Source organism: Oncorhynchus clarkii, chromosome 7 (assembly GCF_045791955.1).
Source record: "Oncorhynchus clarkii lewisi isolate Uvic-CL-2024 chromosome 7, UVic_Ocla_1.0, whole genome shotgun sequence".
Lineage (NCBI taxonomy): Eukaryota > Metazoa > Chordata > Actinopteri > Salmoniformes > Salmonidae > Oncorhynchus > Oncorhynchus clarkii.
The window spans coordinates 50285449-50298402 of NC_092153.1; the positions used below are offsets into that span (position 1 = coordinate 50285449).

Sequence of the window (12954 nt, forward strand, 5' to 3'; positions counted from 1 at the left end):
CAGAGAGATAGCAAAAGGCTCAGACCCATGCATGCTAGTTATACTGTATATTAACTATTACACTATATCCTCAACAACAGAATGGTCCTTTAGTGAGATATGATTTCAACACTTACGTCCCCAGGATCTCCTTGAAGTCGAAATTCTCCTTAACATCTGACGTTTTCTTCTTCCAAGAATGTCCATCGTCACCCAAAGGCATCTTTCTTTTCTGGTGGTTGGATACAATACTGGAGAAGAGGAGGGAAACTTAAATCACTCACTGTTCAACATGGGGGAAAAACTGGTCAGACAAACACTCTTTCTGGATAGTTGTGTACCCGAATATTTGTCTAGGTATTAATTGTAATTGAAAGAATAAGGGTTCTTGTTTTTGATGATAACAGAATAGCTTCGTCATTCCACACTAAAAAAATGTACAAGTCAAAGAGATAATGGATGACTAAAAATGTAACTGGACTGTACATATTTTGGCACCTTTTGATTGACACACAAATGGTTTAGACTTACCTGGAAACTAAGTCTGATAAAGTGAGCTGTCAGACACTTAAAACCATTAGAATGTCACCAAGAATACAAAAACTTCTACAAATTGCTTCAGGTGACGAGGGTTTGCGGTCAGTCCTGCTCTTCCTTTACCTCATGATCCTGAATGAACACAATTTAAGCTTCCCTTAAACATCTCTTATTGCTATTCTTACCAGTCTGTGCACCAAAAATTAGTAACTTTGTAACTATAGTTGACATACTCACTCGCACTCTCAGTTGCAAGTGGCTTTTTTTAACTAGGAGTGTTAAAGTGTTATGGTGTAACACTTATTATCCGACAGAATAGTTTTGCAGGTCCATAACAATGCAGACTTTTAAACGGCAGTAGATGTGGTTATGAATCAACCAATAAAACAACCAGGTCAAACATTATACAATGTGTTTTACTTATAATTAGATCTCACAGACAGAATCCCTCCCCTAGCTGCAAGTGGGCTATTGTTATCACATTCCAAATCCCACCAGACCATTTTGACAAAAATGTTATATCAGAGCTTACTCCACTATTCTCAGATTAACTTCTCTGCTATCACCAAAACACAGACTGCCTGAAGCCTGTTCTGTTGGCACTGTCTAAGAACATTTTCACAATGTATTTTCGAGAGGTATCGATTCTCGAGACAGTACTGTTGGGTAAACTTGCAAAACGATCACGTACCGAGCGCTACCTCTGGGGATCGCGCACAATACTCGCCCGACAGTTGCCCCCCTCCGAGCAGGGCAGTGTAAACAGAGTTGTGTCATTGAGCTCAACACTCATACAGTATTAACAGTAAATGCACAGCAAAGTTTTTTAAACAGCTGAAATGTATAGAGATTTTCCTTATACAGTGCCTTCAGAAAGTATTCACAACCCTTGACTGAGATTTTGTATCACTGGCCTACACACAATACCCCATAATGTGAACAAATAAATTACAAATGAAAATCTTAAATGTTTTGAGTCAATAATTATTCAACCCCTTTGTAATGGCAAGCCTAAATAAGTTCAGGAGTAAAAATGTGCTTAAGTCACATAACAAGTTGCATGGATGGAGTAACTCTGTGTACAATAATAGTGTTTAACATTATTTGTTTAAGACTACCTCATCTCTGTACCCCACACATACAACTTTCTCTAAGGTCCCTCAGTCGAGCATCGAATTTCAAACACAGATTCAACCAAAAAGACCAGGGAGGTTTTACAAAGCCTTGCGAAAAAGTGCACCTATTGGTAGATGGGTTAAAAAAAATGCAGACATTGAAAATCCCTTTGAGCATGGTGAAGTTATTTATTACACTTTGGATGGTGTATTAATACACCCAGTTACTATAAAGATACAGGCATCCTTCCTACCTCAGTTGCAGGAGAGGAAGGAAGGAAACCACTCAAGGATTTCCCCATTAGGCCAATGGTGACTTTCAAAAAACAGTTAGAGTTTAATGGCTGTGAAAGGAAAAACTGATGATTGATCAACAACATTGTAGTTACTCCACAATACTAACCTTAACAACAGAGTGAAAACAAGGAAGCCTGTACAGAATACAAATATTACAAAACATGCATCCTGTTTGCAATAACGCACTTAAGTAAAACTGCAAAAAAATGTGGCAAAGAAATTCACTTTACGTCCTGAATACAAAGTTATGTTTGGGACAAATCCAACACAACACATCACATCAAGAGTACCACTCTTCATATTTTCAAGCATGGTGATGGCTGCATGATGTTATGGGTATGCTTGTCTCCGGCAAGGACTAGGGAGTTTTTTAAGATAAAAAGAAACTGAGCACAGGCAAAATCCTAGAGGAAAACCTAGTTCAGTCTGCTTTCCAACAGACACTGGGAGAAAAATTCACCTTTCAGCGGGACAATAACCTAAAACACAAGGCCAAATATACACTGGAGTTGCTTACCAAGACAACATTGGATGTTCCTGAGTGCCTAGTTACAATTTTAACTTGAAAACCTATGGCAAGACTTGAAAATGTCTGTCTGGCAATGATCAACAACCAACTTTAAAGAGCTTGAAGAATTTAAAAAATAATAATGTGTTAATGTTTTACAATCCAGGTGTGCAAAGCTCTTAGAAACGTACCCCAAAAGACTCACAGCTGTAATCACTGCCAAAGGTGATTCTAACATGGATTGACTGAGGGGTGTGAATACTTGTGTAAAATATATATCTGTATTTAATTTGCAATACATTTGAAAAATGTAATAAAAACAGGTTTTCACTTTGTCATTATGTGGTATTGCGTGTAGATGGGTGAGAAAAAAATATATTGAATACATTTTGAATTAAGGCTGGAACAACAAAATGTGGAATAAGTCAAGGGGTATGAATACTTTCTGAAGGCACTGTATACTTGTTTTATGTTTTTTAATTTGACATAGCAGACATAGCACCAATGACTATATATGAATGAACAAATCCATTGATCACGCAACACCATTCATTCCAATGTGAAGAATCAAGAGTGCATTGGCCAAATGAAGTCGGTTAAGACAGCGTCTCATGGAAACATAACATGCACAGTTTTTGCTACTCCAGGAAGTGAAGTTGCAGGCTAGCCCAGTGCTGCCCCGTCTCATTGAGTAACTCAAATTTAAGGTTGACCGGGGTACTGCAGGCTGCCATTAGTATTTGTATTTATTATGGATCCCCATACTCTTCCTGGGGTCCAGCTAAATTAGGGCAGTTATACAATTTTAAAAACATTACAATATATTCACAACAGATTGCACAACACAGATTTCACAACACATTAAGTGCGTGCGGGCCCTACTCTACTACCACATATCTACAACACAAAATCCATGTGTATGTGTGTGTGTATAGTGCGTATTGTGTGTTTGTATGCATGTGTCTGTTGCTGGCATGTCATACCTACATTTGCTAGTCTTGCCAATTAAAAAATCATTAAAGCAGTTGGCAATATTTTTCGTGAGTAAGGAGCCATCTGATTCAATGAATGATGGAGCGGAGTTTGCCTTCTTGCCCAAAATGTCATTTAAGGTGCTCCAAAGTTTTTACTATCATTCTTTATTTCATTTATCTTTGTTTCATAGTGTAGTTTCTTCTTCTTTTTATTCAGTTTAGTCACATGATTTTTCAATTTGCGGTACATTTGCCAATCGGTTGTATAGCCAGACCTATTTACCATTTCACCCCTCTCAACCATACCATTTTTCAATTCCTCATCAATCCAGGGGATTAAACCATTTTTACAGTCAATTTCTTGATGGGTACATGGTTATCAGTAACTGGGATGAGAAATTTCATAAATGTGTGAAGTGCAGCATCTGGTTGCTTCTCATTACACACCAGAGACCAACAAATATTACTTACATCAATAACATAGGAATCACTACAAAACATTGTATGACCTCTTATACAGTATATTAGGCTCAGCCTTTGGAACTTCGGTTTTCCTAGATATGGCAACTACAGTGCCTTGCGAAAGTATTTGGCCCCCTTGAACTTTGCGACCTTTTGCCACATTTCAGGCTTCAAACATAAAGATATAAAACTGTATTTTTTTGTGAAGAATCAACAACAAGTGGGACACAATCATGAAGTGGAACGACATTTATTGGATATTTCAAACTTTTTTAACAAATCAAAAACTGAAAAATTGGGCGTGCAAAATTAATCAGCCCCTTTACTTTCAGTGCAGCAAACTCTCTCCAGAAGTTCAGTGAGGATCTCTGAATGATCCAATGTTGACCTAAATGACTAATGATGATAAATACAATCCACCTGTGTGTAATCAAGTCTCCGTATAAATGCACCTGCACTGTGATAGTCTCAGAGGTCCGTTAAAAGCGCAGAGAGCATCATGAAGAACAAGGAACACACCAGGCAGGTCCGAGATACTGTTGTGAAGAAGTTTAAAGCCGGATTTGGATACAAAAAGATTTCCCAAGCTTTAAACATCCCAAGGAGCACTGTGCAAGCGATAATATTGAAATGGAAGGAGTATCAGACCACTGCAAATCTACCAAGACCTGGCCGTCCCTCTAAACTTTCAGCTCATACAAGGAGAAGACTGATCAGAGATGCAGCCAAGAGGCCCATGATCACTCTGGATGAACTGCAGAGATCTACAGCTGAGGTGGGAGACTCTGTCCATAGGACAACAATCAGTCGTATATTGCACAAATCTGGCCTTTATGGAAGAGTGGCAAGAAGAAAGCCATTTCTTAAAGATATCCATAAAAAGTGTTGGTTAAAGTTTGCCACAAGCCACCTGGGAGACACACCAAACATGTGGAAGAAGGTGCTCTGGTCAGATGAAACCAAAATTGAACTTTTTGGCAACAATGCAAAACGTTATGTTTGGCGTAAAAGCAACACAGCTCATCACACACCATCCCCACTGTCAAACATGGTGGTGGCAGCATCATGGTTTGGGCCTGCTTTTCTTCAGCAGGGACAGGGAAGATGGTTAAAATTGATGGGAAGATGGATGGAGCCAAATACAGGACCATTCTGGAAGAAAACCTGATGGAGTCTGCAAAAGACCTGAGACTGGGACGGAGATTTGTCTTCCAACAAGACAATGATCCAAAACATAAAGCAAAATCTACAATGGAATGGTTCAAAAATAAACATATCCAGGTGTTAGAATGGTCAAGTCAAAGTCCAGACCTGAATTCAATCGAGAATCTGTGGAAAGAACTGAAAACTGCTGTTCACAAATGCTCTCCATCCAACCTCACTGAGCTCGAGCTGTTTTGCAAGGAGGAATGGGAAAAAATTTCAGTCTCTCGATGTGCAAAACTGATAGAGACATACCCCAAGCGACTTACAGCTGTAATCGCAGCAAAAGGTGGCGCTACAAAGTATTAACTTAAGGGGGCTGAATAATTTTGCACGCCCAATTTTTCAGTTTTTGATTTGTTAAAAAAGTTTGAAATATCCAATAAATGTCATTCCACTTCATGATTGTGTCCCACTTGTTGTTGATTCTTCACAAAAAAATACAGTTTTATATCTTTATGTTTGAAGCCTGAAATGTGGCAAAAGGTCGCAAAGTTCAAGGGGGCCGAATACTTTCGCAAGGCACTGTATATTGTGATCACTACATCTGATGGATTTGGATACTGCTTTCAAGCTAGTTTCTGCAGCATTAGTAAAGATGTGATCAATACATGTTGATGATTTCATTCATGTGCCTCAGCTAAAGCCAGAATGGGTTTTAGGTGAGGCAGATGAACCTGTAGCCATATTGATTCAACAATATTTAACATGAGATTCTTGTCACGTTCGATATGCAGCATGGTATGCGTACATTCTTATTTATTTAAAGAATGAAGCACTGAACAAACTAACAAAATAACAAAACATGACGCTATACAAATGATTGCTGACATGCAACTACACATAGACAAGATCCCACAAACACAAAAGGGAAATGGCTACCTAAATATGATTCCCAATCAGAGACAACGATAAACAGCTGCCTCTGATTGGGAACCATATCAGGCCACCATAAACATGCAAATCACCTAGACCTACAAAACCCTAGACAATACAAAACCCCTAGTCTATACAAAAACTAGCGTACCCACCCTAGTCTTACCCTGACCTAACCAAAATATAAAGAAAACAGAGATATCTCAGGTCAGGGCGTGACAATCCTCTCTAAGCTTTACAGAAATGTGGTTCTGAATATAGAAGGCCACACCTCCACCATTGGCATTTCTGTATTTTCTGTAGATCTTATATTGCTACCACTGAATTCTCTGGGCTCCTGAGTGGCGCAGCGGTCTAAGCCACTGCATCTCAGTAATAGAGGCGTCACTACAGACACCCTGGTTTGAATCCAGGCTGTATCACAACCGGCCGTGATTGGGAGTCCCATAGGACAGTGCACAATAGGCCCAGCTTCGTCTGGCTATTTTAGCACTTTTCTGGGATGCTTGATTGTTTTTATTGCTTTACTGGGAAACTTAGCAGAGGTAGACATGCTCAGGTAATTTACAGTGGATATATATTTACAGTCTACACACAATACCCAATAATGACAAAGCAACATTTTTTATTTTTTATTTCAGCAAATGTATTTAAAAGAAAATAGAAATATTGCATTTACATAAATATTCAGACAGTTTACTCAGTACTTTGTAGAAGCACCTTTGTCACCGATTACAGCCTGGAGTCTTCTTGGGTATGATGCTACAAGCTTGGCACACCTGTATTTGGGGAGTTTCCCCCATTCTTCTCTGCAGTTCCTCTCAAGCTCTGTCAGGTTGGATGGGGAGCGTCGCTGCACAGCTATTTTCAGGTCTCTCCAGAGATGTTCGATAGGGTTAAAGTCCAGGATCTGGCTGGGCCACTCAAGGACATTCAGAGACTTGTCCCGAAGCCACTCCTGCATTGTCTTGGCTGTGTGCTTAGGGTCGTTGTCCTGTTGAAAGGTGAACCTTCGCCCCAGTCTGAGGTCCTGAGAGCTCTGGAGCAGGTTTTCATCAAGAATATCTCTGTACTTTGTTCCGTTCATCTTTCCCTCGATTCTGATTAGTCTCCCAATCCCTGCCGCTGAAAAACATCCCAACAGCATGATGCTGCCACCACCAGGCTTCACCGTAGGGATAGTGCCAAGTTTCCTCCAGACGTGATGCGTTGTCATTCAAGCAAAATAGTTCAATCTTGGTATCATCAGACCAGATAATCTTGTTTCTCATGGTCTGAGAGTCTTTAGGTGCCTTTTGGCAAACTCTAAGCGGGCATTCATGTGCCCTTTACTAAGGAGTGTGGAAAAAGTCAAGGGCTCTCAACACTGTCCGAATGCACTGTATGTTAGTGCAGGGTGAGCTGCAAACAGTGGACTTCTTGCTAGGGCACACCTCCACAGTGCTAACAGTATAACTCTGGTTCATAGGCACATGATTACTGCATACAATAGCCGTAAGATCAGCAGAGGAATTCAGGGCAGTAAAAGGGATATCACTTAGGTTACTTGCATTGTCTTTTCCAGCGCCCCTGGGATAATGTACATCTGCTGAAGCATTATGACATCTCAGCAACACAATGGCTGGGATTAAATATATTGGGCTTGAGTCATTGATAGGTCATTGTCTCAACGCAGCCTTATAAAGAATGCTGTGAAAGAATCCAGGAACCCAAATGACTTGGGTGGATCCCATCCTCCTTATAATAGCTTTGTTTCCAAAAGGTATCAAAACTGTCAATAAATGTTACACCCACAGAGCTGCAATAGTGTCATAGCCAGTTATGGAGGGCTAAAAGTCTGCTGAACTTCTCAATGCCACGATTTTGAGAGGGCAGAGGGCCAGATGTTATTATTGTTGGTGTCAAGTAGAGACCCAATCAGTTCTTTAAAATCCGTCTTCAGCTGTTCTGAGCTGCCCTTCATAACGTCATTGAATCAAATCAAATGTTATTTGTCACATGCGCCGAATACAACAGTAAAAATGCATTCTTACACGCCGTTAACCAACAATGCAGTTTTAAGGAAAAAAAAGGTGTTAAGAAAGTATTTACTAAAATAAACTGAAGTAAAAATAAATAAATAAAATACAAATAAAAAAAATAATTAAGGAGCAACAATAAAATAACAATAGCGAGGCTATGTACAGAGGGTACCGGAACAGAGTCAATGAGCGGGGGCACAGGTTAATCAAGGTAAGTGAGGTAATATGTACATGTACAGTAGGTAGAGATAAAGTGACTATGCCTGGATAATTAAACAGAGTAGCAGTAGCGTAAAAATGAGGGTAGGGGGAATATGCAAATAGTCTGGGTAGCCATTTGATTAGCTGTTCAGGAGTCTTATGGCTTGGGGGTAGAAGCTGTTAAGAAGCCTTTTGGATCTAGAATTGGCACTCCGGTACCGCTTGTCGTGTGGCTGGAGTCTTTGACAACTTTTAGGGCATTCCTCTGACCCCGCCTGGTATAGAGTTCCTGTTTGGCAGGAAGCTTGGCCCCAGTGATGTACTGGGCATACGCACTACCCTCTGTAGGCCAAGCAATTCTTTGAGGATCTGAGGACCCATGGCAAATCTTTTCATGAACTATGATTTTTATTTTATTGTTTTATATATTTTATATTTAATATATATAACAAGGCAAGTCAGATACACTCAATTTCCTGATGTTGGTTTAAAATGTTTGGGAGCAGCTTATTGATGTCATGTACTCGTGCTCCTGGATAGCACAGTGTTTTTGCTCCAGGTACTGAGACATTTCTCACCATTAAACTGCCCAATACAACGTCCGGAGAAGCAAATTGAGAAATCTGCCAATTCCCACCCCTTACACAATTTGTTGAGCGTTTCACGGGCCCACAAGAAGCAGGATAGCGTATGCCCGCTACTTCCGGCGATAGGTCCAGACCTTCCACCACAGGCAGTGCCCCTTCAGATCTAGAGAAAGCGAAAGTAGCCAAAGACCAAGCTGCTGCTGGATAACTTAATTATCCTTATAACTTATTTTGTGTATTTTCTTTTAAATAATCAGTTAAAGGAAATATATCTGGTGTATAGGAAACAATGCCATTTCTTCAACAAACAAAAATGTTTTATTTACACGAAGATTGGCCAGGAAGATCGCCATTTTTCCATTCACTATAATGGGGATCCTGCTTTCTGCTAACAATGCCTGTAGTACCACGGTCTGCCTGGATTCTCCCCAGGGTGGCACTGCAGGACCCAGAGTGGTGGGTTTCCTGGGGCCAAGTTTTTCCTGATCTGGTAGGCTAACCTAACCAGGTTAAACTCGGGGTATGACATAGTAAAGAATCTGCTGTAATTATTTTTTGATATGGGCTATCATGGGACCATAAAAAAATCTTCTGAAGAAACTCCTGGGCCTAGGTAGGATGAAAACAACAATAAAGTCCTGTCAAGAAAATTATGAATCAAATCATTCTAAACAACAGTACTTATCCCTCTTGAACATTTTTCTGTCAATATTTTTTAGAAGCGCTGGTACAAATGTCAGCTCGCCACATGTTTGCCGGCGGCCCTGCTGTGCTGATCGCTGCAATGTGGATAGACGGAAATCGCCACACCATGCTATAAATGAAGAAACATAACCTATATGTATGATCTACTGTCTATGTATTTTATTTTTGGAATTGGCTTCCATATAGAACAGCTCAACATATCAACTCCTTGTGAATTTAATCCATTTTGAACTCACAAAAAGTGGAATAAATCAAGGGGTATGAATACTCTGATGGCACTATTTAACCGATTATGTAAAATGTCATCCTAATAACTCTATTCAGTGAGAATAAGCCCTGTCAGTCTGAGCATGCCATGCAGGATGATATAATACATTGTTTTGGTTTTTATCTGCCAATTCAGTAGCCTGGTATGATTACATATCAGGCTCCTGAATATGGTGGTTAAGTATTTGTCTAGTGAGTTTTTCCCCTCATCATAGTGGTCTCTGACTTGTGGTCAGACTCGCTGACGTGGAAAAAAACAAACTTAAACTTGTGCCTTTTTTCAATGCTGAATTCAATGTAATTGAGAAAATTTATTTTTTCTGCTAAAATAATTTCTTAATTTAACAGTAATTCAAGTACTAACTGTAATCATCATCATTTTTCAAAAGTATCTATAATCTGATTACAATATTGTTGCTGGTAACGTAACCGATTACAGTTAGTTTCTTGTAATCCGATTACATGTAACTGATTGTATGTAATCAGTTACTCCCCAACCCTGTTGCTCGTATAAACAGGGAGTCTCACGACATGTGCTAAACCCACGTAGATGTGATGGGGTCCAGAAGGTGACTGCTGCATGGCGTTATCAGTGCCACCCCATGAAACCCTTAGGAAACGTAATGTCTGCCTCTTTCTTATCATGACCAGCCCCCACCAGCAGCTAATGACAATGCTGCTAGGTGCACACGCGCACAGACAGACAGACAGACAGACAGACAGAGGTTTGTTCGGAGGTGCCTTTCCTTCCTCGTCTGAAGTTGGCTTCTTGCATGTCTCCATGGAAACCCCAGAGAGGTATGCTGGTATCTGCAGAACCAAATTGCACCAGGTCTAATGGCTAATGTCAGCTGAAGTAGTGTTTATTTTAGTCACATTGGTGTCGGTGCATGGTGTCAATGCGTGGTGAACGCACACACAGAGGTGGGGACATCAACAGACACCTTAGGGCCGTGCCTTGGCCTTTAGTCACAACTCTGGCCAATGTCACAGCCAGGAAAGTCCCAGTAAAAAAATAGGTGGTTACCAGAGTTATCTGTTCTAAATTCCAACTCATGTTGGTAATGTAATTGGTCCCAACTCTATTGGTTACTTGTGAGACCATGACCAGTGATGGAATTACAGAGGAGCTGTGTGTAATTCTGCAAGTGAGGATGTGAGAGTGAGGAAGGCATCACATCCTCACTGAAAATACTTGAATATTCCCTTTAACATGACAGGATGCGATTTATAAAAGAGGAACATTGAAGAGGTTTGAATAAGGTTTATCACCATTTGTAAATGGTTAATCAACAGATATTTTTGTATACAGTACCAGTAAAACGGTTGGACACACCTACTCATCCAGGGTTTTCCCCTATTTTTACTATTTCCTAAATTGTACATTAATAGTGAAGACATACAAACTATGAAATGACACATATGGCATCATGTAGTAACCAAAAAAGTGGTAAACAAATCAAAATATATTTTATATTTGAGATTCTTCAAAGTAGCCACCCTTTGCCTTGATGACAGCTTTGCACACTCATGGCATTCTCTCAACCAGCTTCATGAGGTAGTCACCTGGAATCCATTTCAATGAACAGATGTGACTTCCAATCAATTGTGTTGTAACAAGGTAGGGGTGGTATACAGAAGATAGCTCTATTTGGTAAAATACCAAGTCCATGTTATGGCAAGAACAACTCAAACAAACAAAGAGAAACGACAGTCCAACCGCTGTGTCTTTGTGAGATGCATAGTAGTTGAATGGATTATCTCCGCATGTGTGGTTCCCACCGTGAAGCATAGAGGAGGAGGTGTGATTGTATGGGGGTGCTTTGCTGGTGACACTGTCAGTGATTTGTTTATAATTCAAGGCACACTTAACCAGCATGGCTACTACAGAATTCTGCAGCGATAAGCCATCCCATCTGGTTTGCGCTTAGTGGTACTATCATTTGTTTTTTTCAACAGGACAATGACCCAACACAATTCCAGGCTGTGTAAGGGCTATTTGACCAAGAAGGAGAGTGATGGAGTGCTGCATCGGATGACCTGCCTCAACAATCACCCGACCTCAACCCAATTGAGATGGTTTAGGATGAGTTGGACAAGCAGTGAAGGAAAAGCAGCTAACAAGTGCTCAGCATATGTGGGAACTCCTTCAAGAATGTTGGAAAAATATTCCAGGTGAAGCTGATTGAGAGAATGCCAAGAGTGTGCAAAGCTGTCATCAAGGCAAAGGGTGGCTACTTTGAAGAATCTAAAATATAACACATATTTTGATTTGTTTAATAACATTTGTGTTATTTCATAGTTTGTCTTCACTATAATTCTACAATGTAAAAAAACCTTTAAATGTGTAGGTGTGTCCAAACTTTTGACTGGCACTGTATTTGCTTTAAATAATTTTGCCCGCCAGTGAAGGCTATATAAATGAAAGGAACAGAAATAAGAAGTAGGCATCATAGACCAGCATGCAAAGCAATCTGCTTGGGGAAGCAGTAAGAGGAAGTCTAGTCAAATGTGTGACAGAGAGAGAGCCCTGTTAGTTATTCATGTTAGTAACACAGGAAGTCTTCTGGGCCTTTCTGGTCTGGTAGCATGTCCTGCATCTTAATAGTCTAGTGCAGGGATGGGCAACTAATTTCCCCCCCAAAACATTTTTAGACACATTTTAGGAACTCAGTCAGGGTCTCAACTTACTGTTGCGAGTTAGAATACACACGGTGCAATTTCGAAATGTTGTTGTGCATCAGCAGTCTTTATGTCAGTCCAAATGTGTAGAATTGCAGGAAATTAGCTGTAAGAGAACTCATTGTTCCGCTCCGCCCCATGGCAAAATGAGTAGAATTGCATGAAATTAGTTATAAAATTGCAAAATCTTCTCTCTACCCCCTGGCAAAATGTGTAGAATTGTAGCAAACTTGCTCTAAAACAGCAACATTTTCTCTACAACCCATGGCAAAATGTGTAGAATTGCACAAAATGAACTATAAAACTGACGTTTCTATCCGCTGTCAATAGGGACAACTAAAATGTTTTGCTGGGGGGGGCCCTCATGATGACTTCCATTTTTTTGTGGCCCCTATCCCATTCAAAGTTGCCCATCCTAGGTCTAGTGGCTTCTACGCTCTCCTCTTCTCATGTTCAGTTATTATAGATCAGAGCAGATGAAGGAAAGTAGCCATATACAGTATGATCTCTGAGTGCCGGTGTTATGTGCCCTTAATTGAC

At 40.2% G+C, this 12954-nt stretch overlaps 1 protein-coding gene across 2 annotated transcripts in view; it reads right to left on the bottom strand.

Annotated features, from left to right (window-relative positions):
• Positions 1–12954, bottom strand: part of LOC139413423 (calcium/calmodulin-dependent protein kinase type 1-like) — an 83786-nt gene that overhangs the window by 52554 nt on the left and 18278 nt on the right. For both annotated transcript variants that reach the window (XM_071160785.1, XM_071160784.1), the window contains exon 2: positions 117–230. In XM_071160785.1, coding sequence (XP_071016886.1) covers positions 117–202 — 86 coding nt within the window. In that variant the 5' untranslated portion in view covers positions 203–230. The remainder of the gene's footprint in view (positions 1–116; positions 231–12954) is intronic.